The following is a 24541-nucleotide window of genomic DNA, read 5'->3' as shown; positions in this document are numbered from 1 at the left end:
CTATTGCATAATGAATAATATTTATTAGTCCAATACACAGCTGCAGTTGCAACTAAAATACCATGTGCTCAGCCATGAGGAACTGATACTGATTAAACTATGAACACAAGTTACAGTTATAGCACTCATTTTTCATAGTTCCAGGATAAAAAATCTGAAACATAATCATAATAGTATTTGTAATTTCTCAGTCTCATTGCTAATGGCTTATATGATATGCCATTCTTACTGCAGTGTCCTTTTCATTGCTATTTTATTAGGCTAAGGATGATTAATTATTCATAAAGTACAATAAAACACAATTCTAAAGGAATTTCTGAGAGTTTTTTAGGTCACTTAATTTTTCTAAATTCTCCTGCACTTCTGCTGTTAATGAAGTGGAGTGCATGTGGAAACTGCTAGATCATATTTTCAACAGCACCATGTCATGAATTTGGTATACCAGTTCAGATTCCTACAATTAGATTTTCTTACTGATATGTTAAAAAGGCAGCTATCACCTCTATATGGAAATATTCTATTCCAGTTTTTCATTGTAGGCTTCCTTTTTTTTTCTTCAGCACTAACTGTTACTATTTTATGCCCTCCATGTCCTTCTGACTCAAAATATACAAAACAGAAGACAAATGAATAGAAAAAAAGAAAAAGAAGAAAAATAGGGACAGAATGAATTAATTCTATATACCTAAGAGGAGAAATGCAGTTTCCATTATTTCGGGCAGCCTAGGGCGTGCAAGGGGATTGTCAACGTATATACATAGGCAAATCTGCCATCCAAGAGGTTCCATGGCAGGAGGACGAGTTGGGTTTATGAATGGGTTACAAGGTGCTGACTGAGATCACTCTTGCAAAGATAGCTAGGCAAGGGCGATTAAGTGGCTAGGAAAGCAGGTTGGGAAAAACGCATGAAATTATGAAGTATGATGATAAAGCAATCCAAACCATAGGGCTGAGGTTTTAATTTATTTTTTGTTAGAGTTAATTCACTTCATTTGCTGCTACTACACTATTCTTGGGGGGTAGGGTGGGGGTGGGGATGCTCACTGGCTGCTCTGTATTTTACCTCTTATTTCACAGGTCTATTGTGATGATAAATAAAGATGCTGAGGTGCTGAGACACAATGGTGTTGTGCATCATATAACTACTTTAGGTAGACAGACTCACACTATAATATTATTGTAAATGACCTTAAATAAAACATGCATATATTTATTCAAATTCAGTCTGCATTTGTCCTCTTAAACTGTGCCTCTTCATACTTAAATGTGACACAGCCTTAAGTGCACTAATTTCCACCACGTCAGTTCAGCTCCAGATCCTCATCTCACAAGGAACTATTGTGAAAATTTTTTTAAGACTTACGATAGTTCTTCAGACACCACTGCTCCTTCTTCCAGCTCTTGAGCCTGTTTGTACCATGGCAACTTTGCTTCCACAGGAAGTTTCTCTACAGAACAAACACAAGCACATCAAAACAAAAACCATGCAGCAATGCTCCTATGTGTGCCTGCCTCTCCTCTCTCACTGAGTTAGCCTCATGTGTGTCTTCATTCACATGGAGGCTGAGGACAAGAGAAAGGGGACAAGGGACAGAATTATGGAGTTCTTATTATGGAGTTGTGACCTGGATTATAAAGCTCACGAGATTAGTTATATGACCAGATAGTTTATTATTGCAGCTAAAAACGCTATGGTGTTCTAAGGTGAATTAAGTCACATTTCAGAACACGCAACTGGGCTACAAAACTAGGCATATTTAAAAGTATTTTTTTGGAGTCAGACTTGCAAGTGTAATGACCCTTCATTGAAAGCTGTGAAGGCAAAATGTATAAACTCCTTGTGCTCACTCTTGAATTTTAGAACTTCAGAAGACACATTAATCTTGTTTTTGATAGATTACAAAAAGGAAGAAAATCCTGATTTGATGAGTGATACCACAAAACCCAGAGAAACTGTAATCAAATGGTCAAGCTATATTTTCAACTTTATCAGTTCATTGGCTATGTGGATTTAAAAAACGAGCTTGATACTTTTTCTGTCATTTCTGATGGAAAACAGTGGAGCTGCTTTTTCTCCCCTCCAGGATATGCACACAACATAAAGAGTTGCTCTGTTCTGGTGAGTGCAAGGCCATTCCATTTTTTGAGCCAAATTCCGCTCTCATGCGGTGTCAAAGTGGAGCATTTCAGCTGAAGGCAGTGGAGCTGTTTTAGCTCTACAGGAGTATGAAGTAAGAGCAAATTTGGCACCATAATTTGAAAATGAGCTCTGCATTTTAACAAAAATGTTTTGGGCCAGGATCAGGGTAAAAACACAAATAAAACAGAGTGAAATTCAGACCACTAAAGAGAACAAGGGATAGGCTTATTTGCCATTCACAAGCCACATAAGCCTTTCAAGTTTAGATAATGTGTAGATATTTATTTGCCAATAGGAGCAGATTAATGTCATTCAGAATATTTGAGAATTTTCTGTAACTTTGTTGTGGATAAGAATGACCTTTTCATATATGTACATGAAATTTCCAAACTGTTAGATGTATCATCGAGGAACAATAATTTACAACTTGATTTCACAACTACTGCAGCTTTTCTTGGAGCAAGATATTAGCCGGGAAAAAAAGGGACAGTAATATAGTTACTATGCCTGTCTCCCAGAAATAGCTTGCCAAGTTCTTACTCTAACATATTTATTAGTGCCATTTGAGGATGAATATTTGCCAGCACAGCTCTTAGTTTAATCCATATTTTACCGCTTTTGTTATCCAAAAAATGTAGGAGATATTTCTATTTATATGCATTGCAGCTTGTTTTATGGGTTTTGGAAAGCCATATCTTGCTTCTACACTTTTTTTCCTTGGATGCAAGTGCTTGTAAAAAGCAAAAGCTCTCATGTACAGTTGTCTGCTACATGACTTTTTAAATAAGATTTCTTTTTTAGAGGTGTGTATTCAACAGCAGAGACAGATAAAGTCAATTATAATCTACATTGTAAAATGATTTGGAGGATCAGAAATGTTGATGTTATACAGTGTGCTTAGACAAAAAAAAAAAAAGAAAAAGAAAGAAAACCACTCCTAACATAAACTACTGAAGACATTTTAATTTTGGAGATTAAGGTAAAATCTTTGTTTTTGTCAGAGAGTTCCAGTGAAAAACACTTAAATCTTATATTATACATAAAGTTCTATTACATGAATGCACATTCTCTATTAAAATTGAAAATCATTTCTTAATCCAGGGTTATCCTTTTTTCCCATTATTGGTGTAAAACAGAGTGCTTGAATAAACTAAAATGAAATAAATAACATCAACTATTTGCATTTTGATTTTCTTTAGCACAGTGCATTAAAGTAAAAGTGTATTCCACAGTTTTTGTTTTGATATTTTAATCAGCTAGGAACATTGTTTTCCTGCTTTATTTTAATCCAGCTCCAGAAGGAAAAAACATGCTAAGATTAACACATTCAACAGAAGTGAGGTACTTTACTACAACCGCTGCTTTAAATTTATAATGCTAGATTCATGACATAAAAATTACAAGCTTCCATCATATAAATGGAATAATTTGGATTGGAAGAGACCTCTGGAGAATGTCTGGTCCAGTTCTCTTCTGAAAGCATGATATAGCCCTCAGTTACATGGGTCTTCAAACATTACCACCTTCATTATGGAGGAAGAACTGAGAGAGAATTGCAGAACCAAGATGAAGAGTAAAATTAAACCCAATCAAAACAGTATTCTTCACGTAGAGCCTTCCATCCCATGGGAAAAGATGGGAGAAAGAAATAACCACCTACAACCGGATACTAATGATGTATGTACTACAAGGTGCAGCACAAGAATTCATCTAGGGTAAAGATGCCACTCTGTTGCAAGAGTCTGCTTCCAGCAAGCAGACGTACAACAGCCATTTGTTCCCAGACAAATCCCATTTGAAGAGTCTTCTTGATGCAGGCAAGCATAGCTTTCCTAGCTGGTCTTGCAGCTTTTCCCAGGTTCCATAGGCAGAAGTCAGTTGTGGGTGGTATACACCACCTGATTTTTGGCATCTTACTGCATTTTGCTTACACTGCAAGCTGCAGGCAAACAGGAGTTTGCTTTACTTGGGATCTGAACATTCTAAACAGATAAAGCCCCATAAATGTGGCTGTTTGACTGAGCCCAAGCCCACTGCATCTCAGAGTCATGCTAGCGCAGCCAGCACGAGCCTTTTATTCATCCTGGAACATGGGCTGACTGAGCTCATGTTGTCCAGCAGTGTGCAGTGTAAACACACCCATTGCTCCCCTGAGGCTCTGCATCTGGGTTTTGCCACTGGGTGGCTGGTAGATGCAGTGAATTCCCATGTTCCAGACAGACTGAAACACTGCAGCTTGACAAGCTTGTCTAATACAGGCCGGTGAGCACAGAAACTAAAATTCCAAATTTCACTCTTCCACCTCGGATCAGTATGAAGTCGCAGGCCACTTCATAATAAAGGTTCTTAATATGGACCAGCAATTCATTTTTCAGAAGGAAAAATTCATTTTTCAGATTTTTTCTTATGTTGGAGTTTAAGTCTCTGATTAAGTTCAACTACATTGCTGGAGCCCAGAAATTACCATAAATTACTGAAGGTACAGACACAAAAAGGTTTCATCGATAGAGATGTACATACATACAAACACATACACACTGATATACCTGTGGAAACAAATTCTTGGGACTGGTGCTACTGGCCATTGCCCATTTACCTAGTCTCCAGGACTGATGGGACTTCTATCCCATAAGAACATCCAAAGGGCTCGAGAAGTTTGTCCTTCTCTCAATAAACTGTGGGGAATTTACCCCAATCTTACTCTCTATGGGGCCCAAGTCAAGAAACCATACCAATTGTGAGTCCCCCTTGTATAAAGATGCTTCAAGTATTTTTGCAGCCTTGCTAATAAGAGGAACTTCATGGTGCAATACACAATGCTTGCTTCTGTCTGATTTAAGCATCCAAGTTGTGAACAGGCTCTTTAAAATTATGGCTATGTTTATCTAATTTGAATGTTATTTACATATTTAATTCCTTTAGAATACAGTGCAAGTTTAGCTTTGATATGATCAATGTGGTTTAAACTGCTTACACTGTGGTCAAATTTACATGTATTTTTGCTTGCTGGATCACAAATTAACAAAACCCTAGAGCTTATAAGTATGAAGAGCCAGCATTCACTCTACCTGGCTAGCAGGCAAACTGGAACAGGAATGGCAGGCCTTAAATGTGAAAATTCAGAATTCAGTGCAGGTGGAAACAGTGTTACTAATGACAAAACAAAATTGCTCAACATGGAAAAACGCTGAAAACTTTATGAGAATCTTTCTCTCATTGCCTTTGGGTTTGTAGCAAGGAGTGGGTACAATGCATTCTTCTTTTATGTGTGGCTTTGTTTTAGAGCTACAGCCTCCTGTATGCATCCCTCTGTGATCAATGCAAAGAACCACACGGTATCTGAGCCCTTGCCCACAGGTCACAGTGCACTGGAAAAAGGAAATAAAAGGAGGAATGAGGCACTGATTGCGGTAGGCCATGAGCGTGACAAATAAAAAGGGAATGTGCAACAGAAGTACATGTACAGCAGAGGTCAAAACATGATACAGAAACACTCAACCCTGATAATAAATTATTCATAATATTTGGTAGTTACAGATGAGGCATAAAATTGGCATATATATTTGCCTTTGTGTTCTGCACGTTTATTTGGTTTAGACATTTAGCCTGTGGAACATTTTTTTTTTTCTGTGTCACACTCCCAGCACTGGCTACTTGGCTTGTGGCCATCCATCCCAGATTGGATTTGCTCAGTAACACCCTGTCAACTTCACCTGGAGCCACTCTGCTTTGCTTAAACAAAGTATTGGAGCTTATGGGTTAACAGGGGTGACACAGCTATTTTGAAACATAGCACCAAACGGAATGGGAAACTATTTAGGCTTTCTTCCCTCAGACAATTAAGTCTTTATTTATGGTAAGGTACATCATGTTTTCACCTCCCTCTCCATCCTTTTTGTAAGCTCTCTTTAAGTATTGAAAAGGTACAATGAGGTCTCCCTGGAGCCTTCTCTTCTTCAGGCTGAACAGCCCCAGCTGTCTTCATAGGAGAGGTGCTTCAGCCCTCTGATCATCTTTGTGGCACTCCTCTGGACCTACTCTAAAAGATCAACATCCTTCACGTGCTGGGGGCCCCAGACCTGGACGCAGCACTCCAAGTGGGGCCTCACAAGGGCAGAGTAGAGGGGAAGAATTACCTCTCTCTCCCTGCTGGCCACCCCTCTGTTGATACAGCCCAGGACACAGTTGGCCTTCTGGGCTGCAAGCATGTACCTGCTGGCTCATGTCGAGCCTTTCATCCACCAGAACCCCCAAGTCCTTCTCTGCAGGGCTGCTCTCAGTGAGTTCTTCTCCCAGTCTGTGCTCAAGTCTGGGATTGGCCCGACCCAGGTGCAGCACCTTGCACTTGGACTTGTTGAACCTCATTAGGTTCACATGGGCCCACTTCTCCAGCCTGTCCAGGTCCCTTTGGGTGGCTTCCCTTCCTTCTGTTGTATCGACTGCACCACTCAGCTTGGTGTTGTCTGCAAACTTGCTGAGGGTGCACTCAATCCCACTACGTCATTGATAAAGATATTAAACAGCACCAGTCCCAAGACAGACCCCTGAGGTACACCATTCGTCACTGGCCTCCACCTGGACATAGAGCCATTGACCACCACTCTCTGGGTGCAATCATCCAGCCAATTTCTTATCCACTGAATGGCCCACCCTTCAAATTCATCTCTCTCCAGTTTGGAGATCAGGATGTCACGTTCACAAATAGCTTACTGCTTTTGTTTTGTGCATTTCACTCATGTTCTCAGTCTATTGTTAGTAGAGGATCACAAATCAGTATTACAAATCTGATTTATTCTTCCATCATTCTCGTTAATCACACTAATCCTATTAATACACTAAACCTCAGTATTTACTTTGTAGATAGACAAATAGCATCATTGAAACAGAGGTCACGGTAATGAGGCAGGAAAATAATGAAAGTTACTAATTCAGCATGCTTACTAAAATATTAGCATTATTATCTGATTTAAAGATGTATTCTTAATACAGTAAATACAAAACCATCAAAGCGAAACTCATTACCGGTGACCACTCCTGAGCAAGCCACTTTGGGCAGTCAAATATATTGCAAGGTTGGACAACAGGCATCTTCGGAGTATACATGCATTTCCATTCTTCCACAGGGCTAATATGCCCTTGAATGTCTTCCTCCACACATGAGACACTGCGGCTTTGAATGCCCCCTCCACAGGAGGAGGAACAGGCAGTCCAGGGTGTACTTTCCCACCTGGGAAAAAGCAAAATGTAACAGAGAGGTGTTAGGAAAAGGAACCCTTGCTGCCCCCATCACAGCCCCACAAATGCATAAACTGTTAACTGCAGTTGGTTTTCTTTTATTTCTGGTTACCATCAGTAAAAATTGCACATACATGTTTTATAAATGGTGATAACTACAAAGGACTCCAATGGGTGCTGTCTTTAAGTCACAGACTAGTAATGTGAAACCTCCTCTCTCCACTAAACCCATAACTACTACCATAGAAACTCTAAATACTTTTAAATTGATTCCTTTTATTTAATTGATGGGATTATCATATCTCCACAACTTGCCAGATTCTGAGAAGTCTTTGTTACATATTACTAGAGGGTCAGTAAGCTCCCGAACTTATGATGTTCCTTTTGCTAGAATATACAGGGAAAAAGAAGTGTTTTTTTTGGGCGAAACAACTGAGTTGAGGAAAAAAAAAAAAAAAAGAAAAGGATTAGTGGAAATTATCAAAGAAGAGAAGAGGAGGCTATACTGACAGGTTACATGGTATAGACCACATAGGCCTTGTTTCTTTACATCTGAGACAGTGGGAGGAATTCAGAAACCATCTTTTCTCAACAGGTGACATTTGAAAATGTAATGACAAATTCCCAGAACAATGTGTATGTTATGAAAAGTCATGCATACTTATGAGAACAATCTTTTTTTTTTACAATGATGCATATACATTAATGTATGTATCATTTTATATGTGTGTATATCTGTTTGCATAAAATGCAGACTGGTATTTCCTCTCTCATATTCAAACCACTGTCACAGAGAGGACACAGGACTACTGCCATGATAGTCATGAGTGTGGCTATTCCTTTTGACAAGGAAATTTAAAAGAATATTTGAAAGATTGATTTTGGTCACAATTTTTCATTTTTTGACTTTTTTTCTTCCTAATCACAACAAAGGAATTATTTTTAAGTAACCCTCAAAGGATCACCAAAATTGTTAAACAAAATGAAAAATACTTATCTTTCCCTCTGACTTTTCATCATATCAACCCATCTTATTCTGACCAGCTCTAGCACATTTAAGCACTACCCACAGTTGGCTAATGGCTGAAAGTGCAGTAAAACCCTGTGTGAAATGGTTTATATTAATAGCTGTTTATGAATGGTAAATCCACTGACTAATTCTATGACTTACCACAAAGAAGTGGTCAAACCACATTTACACCATGTCTTATCCATCATCATGTGTTCCGCATAAGCTCTGTATGTCATAAATGGGTAAATGGACAACATTTTTAATTCAAATATGCTACCTGTGGCTCTTCTGGACAACTTTCCCAGCTAAGGTTTCTAAATACCAAAAATCTAAATGAAGAAGTCTCAAACTGAAATTTGGAAGCAGCAGAAACTCCTGCCACCAGCCTGAGGTAGGCATAGGAGCGCTGTGGCTGGAATTCCATGGAGTCACTGGGACAGGCTGCTGGATGCCTTGTGCAACCTTGGCAATACAAATCAGCTTAAATCTTGGCCAGCAGTTTGGTCTTTAGGTTTTATATGAACATAAGACAGAAAGCTAAAAGTTTTCTCTGCCGTACAGCTCTTCAAGAAGGAGTCACAGCTCCTTCTGAGTTACAAAATGTGCAACGCTGAGGATCTGTGGGAGGAAATGGTAATGCATTAAAGTAAGCACTGTATCTACTGAACTGTACCTTTCCTTGGTGATAAAATTCAAGGCAGAGGGATAAATAGGGAAATCTTGCAAAAACACTTTCCCAAATTTTGTCTCTACTTCTCCAGGAGTGTTTGTCATTCTCCTCTGCCCCTGATATTAGGTGCCACTATCAGACAAGTACTTTTGTGTGTGTGTGTGTATGTTAGGTTGGTTGGTTGGTTTGGGGGATTTTTTTTATTTTTATTTTTTATTTTTCCTAAACTCTGCAGGTTGGGAGGAAAGACATATTTTGTCCTTCTGGCTTAGCCCTCTCTTGTGCCAGCCTCATATTCTGTTCAGTGTCTGCTGTCTCTGTCTCTGAGAGAACTGATCTGTGGCTGTGTCTTCCATTAGCCACTCACTGTGGTCTGTATATGATTTCTTCACCAAGCTGAGACTAACGTGTTACCATGGAGGCTTTTTTTTTTTTTCTTTTTCCCTGTGGCATGATACTATGGAACACAATAAATTAACAAAGGAAGAAACAAAGCACAATATCACTGCATGTCCAGGCAGTGTTTCAAACCCAACGGGTTATTCTCCTTCAGCATTTTTATCAGCACAAGCCTTATTAACTGTTTTAAAAGTAATTACTCAGGTAATTATTTTCATAAGAATCTCATGTCTTACATTAAAGACATTTTAATTGTGAGATATTAAATAACATACACCAGGCCTTGACCTTATTCCTGTCCCTGATCTCTGAGTTCTCAGAGGAGCCAATGGATTAATGCCCCTGGGAAGGCATTAGCATTGGTTTGCTGGATCAGGACATATCACAAATGCTGTCTAAAACGAAAATTTCACAATTTATAAGCATGCAGGAAACAGCACTGTCAGAGAGAGAGAGCTGATGGTTCATTGCAAAGCCACAGATCACAGTCCTGTTCATAGGTGAATAAAGGGAGGGAAAAGGAAAGGTGAGAAAGAAGATGGAGGGATGGGTAGGGTGGGGATGGGTGGGGGGAGAGAGAGAAAGAAAGGGACCACACACTTAATAAAGCTACATTACTGCTTCAGCTAGAATACTGTTTCAGCTCTGCAGCAATAGAATTTATAACAGGTTAGTGCCTGAACATCTGCAGGTTAACGTGCAGCATTCAGAGCAAGAGGAAAGACACATCTGTTACCTTGATTTGAGAGCAAAGCAGAAATACAGAGAAGACTAAAAAAGCCGTAAATGTATTAGTTAATCCTAGCATCTGGTTGATTGTTTTACATACTGAGGAAGGGGATGGTAGAGGTCATAGGGCATGATCTGCTTGTATCCGTCACTGTTAGGAACAATAATGCCAACCCTCTGAGTAGAAGGTACACATAATAAAATAAACACTAAATGATTACATTATACAACTTTTTTTTTCTTTGCAATATTATATCTATCTCTCTCTCTATAAAACATAACAAAGAAGATATTTTACCTCAGTTTCACATTTAAAACTTTTGCTTTCATCCAACAGTTTCCAAAGCATTCAAAGATCAAAACACCAATTGCTACTTTATTTTTATGAAGATACTATTCTTTGACTAAGAACCAACCTATTAACACAAATGATCCAAATGAACTGTTCAAATATTACTTAAATTTCTAAGGTGACTATCTGCCATAAAGAAAAAAGAATCTACATGTAATACTTTCTTAGAGTTTGGATCCAAAGTCACTGAAGATAATAGGAGAACTGTCCGTTTCAGAGAGCTCTAGATCAAACCCTTTTTTAGCTATTATATGGTTGTTTCTGCCCTTCAGATAAAATGTCTGCTTTAAGCAGGGCTGGGATTAGAAACTGAGAATACCACAGTGCAAATAAACAAATCTGCAATTCATGTCTCTCCACTTTAAATCTGTTGCATTTCATTCATCTTCAGAACCTGTCTCATTATTTGAGCTTTACTGGAAGCCAGAAGGAACTGGAGAGAAGAGTAACATGTCAGGGATTGCTAGTTTTTCTTTGGCACTGACATGACTGATTGGCTTGGTTAGCTAAAATGTAATTAGCATAACATCTAAAGCATATAACATTTTTTACAACAGGCAATAGTGTAGATCAAAATTAGTAATTATCTGAGCCATTATCATGCCATTATCACGTGTGAGATGGATATCACTTGACATATTGGCAACTCCAAGGACTCACTGAATTGCTAGCCTGGAATTTCATACTTTGTCTGCACTTTTTATAGATTCTGACAGAGTAACTCTCTTCCCACATCCTCTCCCAATTACTAGTCATGTCTATTAATGTGAAACATGATCCCAGAGCACCTCATAAGACAGCTTCATCAGAGCCAGTGTGCAACAGGGGACTTAGATGGTGCAGGTGGACAGAACTATCAGAGTGAATGCCAGTTGTAGTAGAATAGAGAGCATGTCCCTACACAAGTAAGAATGAGAGGAAACTGGCTGAAAAGAATGAGGGTGGTGTTTGAGAGCCTTATATAGAAAAGAGATTATATGTATGTTGCTGTGCATTTCTGTAAGGAGAAGAGAGCAAAGGAGAGGGAAGGGAGAAAGTATTCCCCATCCTCAAAACAGTTCCCTGAAAAGTGGTCTAAGCATTCAAAGGAGACTTGACATGCTAAGTCTTCTTTCAGTCAACAGGATTTTTATGGGCAATTTGACTGTGATAGGAGAATGGATCCCATTGTGTTTTCACAGTGAAGAGTCAGCATTAGGTCAGTGTGCTGGAATTTTCCAGCTAAAGCACGGAAAGACACAGAAGCCCTGGGAGTGTGTGATGAGTTATGAACGGCTCCTTCTCAGGTTAGCAACCTTTGCAGTCACAGGAGTCCTCTGTGCTGGTCTACAAGATATCTGTATCTACAGAGAGCTGCCCATCTCCACAAAAACTGAAAATATAGGGCAGACAGATCTGGTATTGGGAAACTTTGGAAAAGACAAATGTGTCACTTATGCAACGGCCAGCAAGAAAGTCTTCAGACTTAGTTCAGACTTAGACTGGTAAATGCCTGCAAAAGTGAGAAATAGATTTTTTTTTCTTTTTTTGATACCTTTGGGAATCTGTGCTGTTTCCCTGACTGCCCTACCACTGCTGCTGAGTTCTCTGAGCACTCCGAAGCCTCTTGCATTTCCCAGCTCATCAGCTTGCTAAGGAGTGGTTGAAAAAAAGATTAATATACCAAGTTCAGAAATGCAATAATTATACTATAAAAGCATCTACTGCCTAAGAAAGAAAGAGATTTCAAAACATTTCTCTCTCATTGCAGTGAGAAATGTTGTCTTTCTAATAAACACAGTCTGTATGCATAATCCAGGTCTACATGCATTAGAATGCATAATATCCAAGGCCATTCCAATGGAAATAACTGTACCACGTCCAAACACTGTTGTGAAGATTAAATAACATTTACAAGGCACTAAATTAATATTGTCATTGGAAAGGCTTACCCTCAAAGAATTCTGCATACATAAATTGCATTTCTGTAAATGGTATAAAGCTCCAAAGGATTATTGACACTGTCCTTGTGCATGTGAGAGGCTGCCAAAGGCTCTCATATTACTGCTGCAAGATGGTGATTCCCAACAAGGTAAGCCCCATGGTCACAATAAAGAAAAAGACCCTCACACTAACACACAAAATTTAAATTTATGACTTTGAACATCAACTTGAAGATACAACAGAACAGCAGATGGGTATTGTACCATTAATGGCAACTGGATTTTTATTAGCTAGTCTTATTGGTTTTGTTTGTTTGCACACACAAAAAAAGCAGACCTAAGTGGACTTTATAAAAAAGAAAACAAAACCCTCACATATGACTTTGGTGAATCATGTACTTTTTAAGTGGACAGCGTGGCTTAAATTCCATGAACCTATCAATCCATCATAATCCTACAAAAATACAGAAGAGATCTAGGATACAGGATTTGATCACTGTTCATTACTCAGACAATGCGATGAGTATAATGTGCTAAAAGAGCAGAGCAAATAATAGTTCTCCTACTATACTGAAATTTCTGGCTGATGTGGGAGTAGCAGACAGGACTAATTCACACAACACCCAGAAAAAACTTGCTCTGGCAGGAGCAGGAGCATGAAGCAATTTTGAAGACTTGTTGTGTCTCTCATGCCTGAAATCTCTCATGTCTCTCCGACCTACAAGCTGTGTCACATACTCTACAGATTTGTTTGTTTTCCTCCTGAGTGCTGGCAGCTTCAGTACAATTGCTGTTCCAAGGCATATGTCCAGCTGGAACAGGAACTCCACATGCCAGAGGTGGGTGTGCAGCAGCCAGGTCTGCCATCTCCGCAAACATTTGGCTTTCCCCTGGGACGGGTGCCTGCAGCAGCTTTCCTTGAAAGTCATGTTCAGTGTTGTCTTCCTTTGTAGCTCCATCTCCTCCTCCAGCTACCCCCTTAGCACAAATGGCAGGCTCAGTCGCCTTTCTCCTGTAGCTCCCCAATGATCCTCTCTTGGACAGCCCTTTCTGCCTCCCTCTCCTTCATGCCCACAGCTCTTGGGTCAGGAGCCCGCTGAGCTGAGCCAGGCATGGGGGTCTGAGCAGGGCTGCCCACACTCCCTATTGACTGGAACACCTCCTCCTACTTCCTCATGGGGACTCATACACTGAAGGTTTAGGCATTTGCTGAAATGTACTAGACTTGAGAATCAATGATTAGGGCAGGGGCTATACCATCTAAGAAACAGCCTGAAGTGTGCTTAGGATATTAACTGCAATTGGTAGATAATAATAAAAAGTTGAAGCAGGTAAGCTGGTTGTGGACAGCTAATTCATGAAGTGAAAGGGAGGGAACACTTGGAAGACCTGAAAAAGTTCATCATATAAGGCATGGGTTTAGCATCCAAGCCAGAAACCCCCAGAGAATTGTGATTATCACTGGACAGGCTTGTGAAAAAGTCTCCAATTTAACACTACAAATCCTGGCACTAAGGTGTGTGACACTGCACCCTCCTTGCACAGTGCTCAGTGAAGATACCACAGTGAGATGTTATCACCTTTTGCTACAAGATCACTTTCTGCCCTGAGAAACAGATATTGAGACACTTAACAGTATGGTACCTGTTAAGATTTTCCATGTGTTACTCTGTAAAATTACCACTATTTCTATTTAGAGCTAGGGTTGATGACATCTACTAACCTTAGTTACTGGCAACATTTATTTTTGAATGCCTACTTTTGCAGGTAGTGGGTACTGTAATTCTCAGCCAGTATGAATTCCATTTTTGTTTTCTTGATCACTGTGCTTAATCCTTTAGGTATAGATCATTTTACAATTAGCTCATGATATTACACTCAATCAGTGTGGAACTTGAAGAACCACCATGTATTTTGTCTTTAATGTTTTTATGTATTCTTAGCATTTTGTAGACTGGTGAAAGCCAATGTTCACTACCTAAACATTTTTAAATGGACTCAGTGGATATTTAAATAACCTACTTAAATTTATGAAGGATTGCTGAGAAAGCTATACTTCTATGTCAACCTCTAGAAACCTCACACTTTAGACAGTATGTCTGTTCAGCACAGTATCTCATCTTTATGATAAATGACTTCTTCATGGTATATAGACTTGAAATTCTAAAAAACATAGTTTACTTATCACTAGCATAGGTTGCTAAAGACTAATTTCTTTACAGAACTTGAAATAGGTATTATCAATTGGAAGCAGCGAAAATGCTTCCTTCCTGTAGCACGACTGTAATGTTTCTGAAAATTTTCTCCCTTTTATATTCTGTTTAATATTTTATGGTGGTATGGATAAAGAATGATTGATACAAGGACAGAAATTAGTTTTATTAACAATGGGATATCCACTGTAAATGTCTTTTAGTGACTATTTTACTACTTGCTGCAGTTCAGGTCTCTTCTAGGACTTAACAAAAATAGATTGTTTTCCTATAACTTCATGTTGGACAGACAGATATCTGTATCTGATATTTATTACAGTACAAGACCTATTTTCCCACTTTGTGGTTTGTTATCTGATGCATCCTAACAGCTTGTTTCTGCCTTTGTGTTTTTCTTTAATATAAATTATCCCCTGAATTTGCTCTACTATTCATGTGTTTTAATGCTCTGATGGATGCTTCCTGGCCCACCCTCCCTACCTGTTCTGACAAAATTATTTTCTAGCTTAATTTAAATGCCTTTTGCCCTACCCAGTAATTCTAGCTTTTGCCTATTTGTCTTGAGAATAAAATTACTTCTTTAGGCATTAGGAGTACCTGCAACTCATCTTTACTCTACTCTTGCACTCAATTGACCCTAGTTAAAACTATCAAAACATTGCCAGTGCTGTCAGCTCATTCTTCAGCTACATCTATATCTAGAGACATATATGCTGCCATTTCTACTTGATGTATCACTGGTTCCAATTTAGTCTTTAGTCTTCCCAAAGACTTACCAAATGATTCCTTTCCTGCTGCTTTGAACTGTTTTTTGCATACTAAAATTCTTCCCCATTTCCTGTACATAATGTATGACTTTGGCTCCGGGAGCTTAGGTAGTACCTCTGTAGTTTTTTATCTTGTCAAAGTATCACCCTTTACATTTACAAATGGAATGACTGACATTGACTGTGCTCTCTCATTTGCAGGCAGCACACTTTTTGCTAATACCAGTATCTATTGGTATTAGTTTCTAGCACATGCAAATTCAGCCATGCTGGTGCAAAAGGCTTTTTTTTTTGCTTTTTTTTTGCTTTTTTTTTCTTTTTCCCTCTCCTTCTGTTTTTAAAACCTTCATGTCTCATCTCCCCATGGAACTGCTGTTTCTAGCTGATGAGCCTCTCTGTTTTTAGGAACTTTCATATGTATGTGATTGGCTGTGAAATTTCAGACCAGATCCAGCAATTAGAGGCAAACAAAGTTCAGACAAAACTGCAAGACAGAAAGTCTTTCTAAACCCCCTGTAACAAATTAAGAATTTAAGTAAGAATGCAAATCCACAGAAATGACCATTTGCCTGAGGCAAAGATCTGGAAAGGGCATTGTCATGACCAGTGTTCTACATCCATGCAAAAAGCTGGGATGTTGTCAAAAAGCCCAGTATCTGCAGTAAATGTGGGACATTTTATGTGAAAGAGTATTCAAAACAAAATTAAAATCTTTCATATGTCTCACTTGAAGGCAATAGCAATAAATGAGTCATTACATCTCAGACCCCTCTCATCATTGCAGATCTATGGCTGCTACTGTGTAAATCATAGAGTGCTGCCCATCTTTTAAGAAACATACCAGCACTCTGGTTTCATTCATTTTCCAAAAATAATGTATTGAAAATAGGAACACTGCACTGATGCAATACTTGTGTCTTAATTGCTGTCTACTTTAATACCGTTAGAGAAGTTGATAACAAGCTAAATATTATACAATTGGCAATTTTCTGCTTCAGCTGCCAATTTGTAATGAAGTAAGGAGACTTTTGTTACTGATTAAAAGGATACTTAGTGTTGCCCTTTTAATCATACATATTTACTCATTGCTACTTCTTTTTCTCTTGAATGAAGTGTATAAAAGTTATCATGCACACTTTTGGCTAATAAACTGTATATACTTTCACTTCACTAAGTGTATTGGACCTTAGGATCACTGACGACTTATGCTATGAAGGGATTTCTCAATCCTCTGGATTAATATCCTAGACTTTTGTGTTCTTTGACTTATACTGCATTGTTCTTGTTAGATCAGCTAAAAATTAACAATTAAAAAAGTAAAATTTTATTTAAATTCAAGTTTCTTTTTGCTCAGGCCTGCCTCTGGCACCAGCTAGATGTGGTGTTAGGTAAGAATGTTCTGTGATAGTTAAGTGAGAATGCCAAAAGAAAAACTTTGATGGGAGGAAAAGGAGTTTGCAGTTTTGCTGCAGGACTACACAAGCTATTCATGTTTGAGAATTCTTTTAGATCATTGGGTGTAAAGTTTTGCTTGAGCTAGAGATTTTTCCTTTTTTTTTTTTTAATTTTAATTTTAATTTTTTTCCAGAGGTACTAACATTATTTCTGGTAGTAGGCTTACAGATAGTGCTCTGGGTAAATACTAGGATTTATGCCTGTGTAGATCAGACTGGCATTTACTGCAAAGTGATAAAAAGAATCCCACATGTTACAAGCTTGCTAATATGAAGTTTTTGAGACAGCTGCTGCATGAAATTAGAATCTTTGCTGAAGATGCCTTTATAAGTCTTTACACAGTATTGAAATGTTGAAATGTCCTGGTAAAAACATCATTAGAATTATGTGACTCAGAGAATCCCACATGAATGTGTTGCAGAGACAGGCAGTACATAAACAATAGATCCCATTGGTAAAAACACAGAACAATGTTGCTGGAAACGTGACCTCAGAGATGAAGATGAAATCTAGAGGCAGAAATGATGTTGCTCCAGAGGGTATCATGGAATGGTGAGTGGCATAAAAACCTTTCACATCTTTGTGAAAATTTCTTTTTGGAGGAATGCTTTTGAATTATAAAAGGAATGGTATGTTCAGTTTACAGCACGTGAGATTTGTTCTGTGTGTTTAGTACATCCAGTTAAGTCAAGTCTAAACAGACTTTTTCTCAAAGCAGAAAAATAATCCTTTCGCCTTTCATTAGAAGATACCAGCTGATGACAGCCAAAATCCCTCCCCCAAACTCTCCACCCTGTGAAGTGTTGAATAGTTCAGACTTGCAATTCATTGAGCTCCTGAAATGTTGGATTTTGCCACATCGAAGAGGGGGTACACTAGATAATGTTGATGTAACCTGCTTCTCCTCTAAGTATGTGAAAAACTGGGTTTGCAAAAAAAAAAAAAAAAGTTTTTATTTCCACAATCATTCAGCCCCAATTTTTCTTTTTGCTAATTATAATGCCAGCAATATTTAGTTATTGCCATAATGAGCACAATAATGTAAAAAGTTTCTGAGCAGTAAGCCTAAAGAGACAACTAATTGCTGGTTTACATGATAGTCCTGGTATTCATTTTATCTCTTCTTTCACTCTGCCCTTTGCTGAAAATTGTAATGTAACCCCTCCTACAGTAACCCTTGGTTGCTTTATTCAATGCCACTGTGGTCTTCCACAATTATTTTCTGTGGCATTCACTGACACATCATAAGAACAGTCAGCAACCACTAATCATCTATGCCTCACTGAAACTGGGTTTGCCAGGAAAAAAAATTATCATCTTCATTTTATACTGGAGGAGCAGAGTGGCTGACACACAGCAAACGCACTGCAGAGCTGAGACGCCTCCTCACTCATAGTCCCAACCCCGTTGTTCTGCTTCACCTACCCTCTTCCTGACTGTAAGAAAGCACCGAGATTCCAGAAATTACCACAGATTTCCTCTGGTTTTCTGTCTGTGTTGTTGATTCTTGAATTCTTTTTAAAGACACTTTTGAAAATAATCATTTTCAATTTGGCACTCTGTGAAGATGTTTCCAAAAAGCCAATTTCCTTTTGTTACTGCCTGTACCCTGGGATGGCATAGCTGTGCTTCTAAATGACTCTCCTTCCCCTCAGGGTTTTTATATCAACAACTTTGCCTTGCTATGTCTTATATAAAACAAAAATTACTTCCTGACATCTGTCCAGCAGCTATTTTTTCTCTGTTTCCCTCCATGTACTATGCAGTTGTCTGTCCTAACATTTAAGCATGTCATTTAAAATTGTTGGGAAAAGTATGGAAAATATCCTTAGAATAAATTTCAGAGGCAAATTGCATACTTGACTCAAAACTGTATTTAAAAAAGAAAGAAAAAAAAAAGAAAAAAATCAGCTTAGTCTTTACAGAAAAAAATACATAAAATTGTTTTCTCATTGATACCATGGAGGATCTAAAAGACAGGTTCCATATTAATTTGCATCTTTCAGCAATCATGTTTTCTGAGACATTCATATTTATGTCTCTTACCTGATCAGACCTTACTGACATTAGTTTCAAAAAATTCAAAGACGTTTTTTGTTTTGAGAAAACCACTGAGGAAAAAAACCAAACAACTTTATTATAGTAAAGTTTCTTCATTGTAGTAAAGTTTCTAATTGAAACTATTAATATATTTAAATTGCCTGAGCAATTAAATATATGTTCTTTGTGGAATGCACTAGAACAAAAGAAGCCAGATATTGAACTTGACAAAACATTGATAAAGAAAAAAATGGTCTGGTTGCATTGTGGGAAAGCAATCTCTATGTTGAAAAATCTTTTCTGAGTACATGCTCAACAGGAAATACTTTCCACAAAGCCTTAGTAAAGCTCATTCTTAATATTGTATCCTTAAGGCACTCTAATGAAATGCGTGATAAAATATGTAAGTTAAAGAATGCACAATACTGCTGAAATAATATCAGATTTTGAGACTTGATATTTCCACTTCTTAATTCTGGGAGATTTTCACTTCAAATTGTGAACTGTATGTTAACATTTCTGCCTTTGATTGCTTGCAAACGGAGCTGCCATTAAAAATGCATTTACCAGAGAGAATAAGTATAAATGTCCATACACTTTGGTTAAATGTATCTTCAGTGATGAAGATATGTTATCTCCAGTTGTGAAAAGTCAAAGAACTTTAATGATCTACAGAAGAGTTAAAAACCACTTTGAGCTTGGACAGGTTTGTTCTCTGCTAATGCTTATGTAGTCTAAAGCCATTATACCTGGTCTGGGAAGAAACTCTCCATAGTTGGGTAGAGTCCCAGAGATCCCTTAAAACATCCCTCTTCTTTGGCTAGGACAGTTTTTTTCCTTCCTTCCTTCCTTCCTTCCTTCCTTCCTTCCTTCCTTCCTTCCTTCCTTCCTTCCTTCCTTCCTTCCTTCCTTCCTTCCTTCCTTCCTTCCTTCCTTTCTTTTTCTTTTTCTTTCTTTCTTTGTTTTTCTTTCTTTCTTTCTTTTTCTTTCTCTCTTTCTCTCTTTCTCTCTTTCTCTCTCTCTTTCTCTCTTTCTCTCTTTCTCTCTCTCTTTCTTTCTCTTTCTTTCTTTCTTTCTTTCTTTCTTTCTTTCTTTCTTTCTTTCTTTCTTTCTTTCTTTCTTTCTTTCTTTTTCTTTTCTTTCTTTCTTTTCTTTCTCTCCCTCTCCTGTAGCAACCTCCAGTAATATGAAGGGCCACAGTAACTTTTCAGGTAACACTCAGGTAACACTTGATTGAACTCTCTTGTTGTGGTTTAACCCGGCTGGCAGCTAAACATTGTATCCATTGTATCGTTCAACTTTTCCAGAGGCTGGTGCATGATAGGGGATGTGATACACCCACTCAATACCATGTTCTTTGGCCCAAGTGTCTATAAGGTTGTTTCGGAAATGAGTCCCGTTGTCTGACTCAATTCTCTCTGGGGTGCCATGTCGCCATAAGACTTGCTTTTCAAGGCCCAGGATAGTGTTCCGGGCGGTGGCATGGGGCACAGGATATGTTTCCAGCCATCCGGTGGTTGCTTCCACCATTGTAAGTACGTGGCGCTTGCCGTTGCGGGTTTGAGGGAGTGTGATGTAATCAATCTGCCAGGCCTCTCCATATTTATATTTCAGCCATCGTCCTCCATACCAAAGAGGTTTTGACCGTTTGGCTTGCTTGATTGCAGCACATGTTTCACAGTCATGAATAACCTGTGCTATAGTGTCCATGGTCAGGTCCACCCCTCGATCACGAGCCCATCTGTAGGTTGCATCTCTACCTTGATGGCCTGAGGTGTCATGGGCCCATCGGGCTATAAATAATTCACCTTTATGTTGCCAGTCCAGGTCCACCTGAGCCACTTCAATCTTAGCAGCCTGATCCACCTGCTGGTTGTTTTGAAAGAACTCCAACTGGGAACTGAACTGGGTTTCACTTCTGATTTTCTCAGTCACCTATATGTTACTTCATGGAGGGGAATATACAGCAATCCTTAGCCGTGCCTCAGCTAGTCTACAGAAGCTGGGTTTTTTTGGTGCATTCCATCTATATAATTTAAAAATAAGTTCTTTTAAATTACTAGGCAAATTGTTATCTAAAGAGGCATTCTCAAATGTAAACGTTAATACTTAATAATACTGACAAATGCAAATGGTCGTTGCAAAACTGAACTCGGCAAGTGGCACCTACCAAGTGTTCACACATTCCTACAATTCTGTGAACAGCTGAAATTTGTTTGTTCTTGCAGGTAAATTGTATGTGTACAGCCTGAATGCTGGACTGCAATGTGTTTCAAAAGTTGACCAATGTATTTGTATTAAGTGGTATATGTACAAACACCCATATGTTAGTTTTGCTGTTACATTAAAATGTATTTAAAAGTCTTACCCTACAAAAGCAATGAACTTAAACCTGCACTGTACCACACCTGAGTGAATCCTGTAGAAGTCCATTAATGTCAGTGGCATTACATTTCTTTTCCTCTGCTCATAGAGCACTGTGTGGCCCATTGTAGGCTTTTGTGCACATGGTAAATCATGCAACAATCCATTTCTTTTAGCTAACATTAATGTTGTGAACAATGTGAAGCATTAACAGCTATCAAACAAAAAAGAACATCCAAAAATGCAATTCATTGTTTAAGTCCAGAGCTTGCTATTTTGCCAGCATGTTTCTGTAATGGGAAATGGTTGTTGGTCCATCACCATAAGTGCCTCCAGGTCAAGGAAACAAGCACAGGCATTTGTTTACAAGAGACATCAATTTCTAATTTTTTTTTTAAATGATAGTTTTCCACCTTTCATTCTAACCTGTTTCCTTTCAAGCTTGAGAAAACTGCTGCCTACACAGATGCCCAGGGGAATGGTAGGCAGAGGTGCCCTTCTGCCATAGCACAGCTACAGCTGGGTGCCACAATGTAGGCAACACTCATGCAGTTGGGTAGCAGCAGGCATGGTTAGGTCAATCATAACAGAGAAAGGTCATGATGTTCCCTCCTTCCAGCTTTCACTTCACCCAGTACTGTTCTCTCTAAAGTGGGAGCAAAAGACTTCTCTTTTCAACAGAGCACTCAGAATACACTCAATTCTGCATTTTTCTGTGAGGGAAAAAGTGTTATTTTTGCTGTGCAGAGGAATAAAAGATGATTTTTGATGCAATAGTAACATGCTAATCACTGGGAAGTCTGCTACGAGCCATAAAATATTCAAAGTAATCTGTTTGAGGCAAGAGTCATCTTTTTGTTTTTATTTGTGCAGCAATTAGCCCAGTTGGGCTTTGGCTGATAGCTACTACTGTAACAACACAGCAACTAGCCATTGTGTTTGTCTTACTTATTATGGCTGTTATTACAGGGACTGGTGTTAAAGCAGGATTTAATTAAACAATGTACAATGACATCTGAAGCACCTCCATCATTTCCTGTTTTCTAAAATATCTCCTTCTCTATAAACCTCCGCCACTTTAGTTTTCAAAGAAGACACAGTTGTGAGCATACAGAAAAGCACAATAGTGCGCAGTGGAAGATATGCTATATGCAGAACAAATAACTTTAAACCCATGGAATTGACTGCTTATTATTCACATACTTTTTATGTTCTGTGCTCACCATTTGGCAACATTTATCATTAATGACCACACAAAGATATCTCAAATCCTTTGTAATTTCCTTTGTAATTAAATTAAGGATGATGGAAAATTCGGAACCAGTGTATGTATTTATACTATACATTCACATCACATAAATGTTCAGTATATAATGACAACTCCTGTTTGGAGATTTTATATTTTGTTGTTGTTGTTGTTTGTATTTTTTTTTTCTCCCACTCCCCCCCCTTTTTTTTCCTGCTTACACCTCTTGGTTCTACCAATTCACTCTGTGCTTCAGCAGCCAGCAGTTATATTTGAATAAAATTGCGTTTCAAATGTATTACTTAAAATGTAGAAATTGAGCCTGGAAAGCTGAATAAAATATAATTTCCTGAAGGTATTCCAATATTTGCATTATGAGTTGCTGACAAGGGCAAAATAAAGTAATATGTGGCATTTGTAGGTCAAGTATCATTTCAAAAAGAATCCAGTATGCTTTATTAAAGTTCTTACTTCTCTTTTGTTTCCTTTCTCTTTTGTTCCTGTGTTTGTATGGGTGATATACATCATGTGTAAATACTGAGTGTGTAAAGTGTCTCTGTTTTTCTAAATGAGTAATTTTAATGCCTGGCAAAATATAATCCCTTTTGGTTTGGAATACAGCAGCCCTTCAACAAGGCAAAGTTACACAACAATTCTGAATGTTAAAAAATACAGGGAATAGGGCTTTTGATGAAGACATCCACAGTGACTTTTTTTGTAACCTGATTAAGATTTTTACATCTTAGTTTGTCATGCCAAGAAGCTTTATGTTCAAATTAATCAAAGTATCTAAATCACAGTGGCTGACATGGACTGTTTAATCTGTGACAGGAGGTTTTCTGCATCAAAACAGTATTATAATAATAGCACAGAGAAAATAATATGAGTGGCCCACCTGTACTGTTAAAAACTATAATCCCTTCAAAATGAAAAATCACCAAATCACAGAATTGTAGGGGTTGGAAGGGACCATGAGAGATCATTGGGTCCAATGCCCCTGCCAAAGCAGGTTCCCTAGAGCAGGTTGCCCAGGTAGGCCTCCAGATGGGCCTTGAATATCTCCAGAGAAGGAGACTCCACAGCCTCCCTGGGCAGCCTGTTCCAGTGCTCCATTACCCTCACCGTGAAGAAGTTCTTTCGCGTGTTGGTGTGGAACTTCCTGTGCTCTATCCTGTGGCCATTGCCCCTTGTCCTGTCCCCACAAACCACTGAAAAGAGGTTGGCCAAATCCCTCTGTATCCCACACCTCAGGTATATATACACATTGATGAGATCCCCTCTCAGTCTTCTCTTCTCCAGGCTGAACAGACCCAGGTCTCTCAGCCTTTCCTCATAGGGAAGATGCTCCAGACCCTGTATCATCTTTGTGGCCCTCCACTGGACTCTAACGGTCTTTGAAACAAAACCAATCTTTGTCATTTGCAAGATAGAATGTCTTAGGATAGAGAAATGGAATCACTTTTCATTGTTAGTTTCTCAAAGGTTTTCCTTCAGAATGAAATCTTGCAGTTTTGAGAGCAGTATAAAGAACAGTTCCAAATGTTCCAATAATATATAAAATCCATTTATTTCCATTGTATTACTTCCCGTGTATAGTGCTAGCAATGGATACGAGGGCTATAACAACATGTTATAAGCACCCACAAAAAGTGGGTAGAGAAATGCACAGTATCTGCTCTAAGAGACCAAGTTGTTCCAGTGAGGGATCCTGGTACATACAGGCTGTGGGGGCACCAAGTTCCCCTCTTGGTTTTGGATTCAGGTTTTTCCTTAGTGAAGGGAAGGTCCTTTTGTCAACTAGAGAAAGGTAGTGGATTAAACAACAACAACAAAAAAAAGTGCATACAAAAACTGTAAAGGATGATAATCACAAAACTAAATTTCCTTTCTCTCCCTATCAGGCTGTTCATAGGATTCTCAAGGTAAGAAATGAATTTCCAATAGCTTTAGGTAGACCTACTCTGTGGAACAGATGTATGTATTGCCTTCTGCCCTGG

At 38.5% G+C, this 24541-nt stretch overlaps 1 protein-coding gene across 2 annotated transcripts in view; it reads right to left on the bottom strand.

Moving 5' to 3' along the window:
• Positions 1–10759, bottom strand: part of LOC308184664 (ADAMTS-like protein 1) — a 43624-nt gene extending 32865 nt beyond the window's left edge. Inside the window, exons 1-4 of one of the 2 annotated variants that reach the window (XM_080571961.1) lie at positions 10286–10759; positions 7163–7367; positions 5361–5508; positions 1364–1448 (exon numbers count right to left, since the gene is read on the bottom strand). In XM_080571961.1, the coding sequence (XP_080428087.1) occupies positions 1364–1448; positions 5361–5508; positions 7163–7367; positions 10286–10317 (470 nt within the window). In that variant the 5' untranslated portion in view covers positions 10318–10759. The remainder of the gene's footprint in view (positions 1–1363; positions 1449–5360; positions 5509–7162; positions 7368–10285) is intronic. The other variant, XM_080571962.1, reaches the window with a different exon arrangement.
• Between the last annotated feature and the right edge of the window lie 13782 nt (positions 10760–24541).

Source organism: Anser brachyrhynchus, assembly GCF_964034855.1.
Source record: "Anser brachyrhynchus genome assembly, chromosome: W".
Lineage (NCBI taxonomy): Eukaryota > Metazoa > Chordata > Aves > Anseriformes > Anatidae > Anser > Anser brachyrhynchus.
Note: the sequence above shows the minus strand (reverse complement) of the source record. Positions and strands in the feature narration are given on the sequence as shown.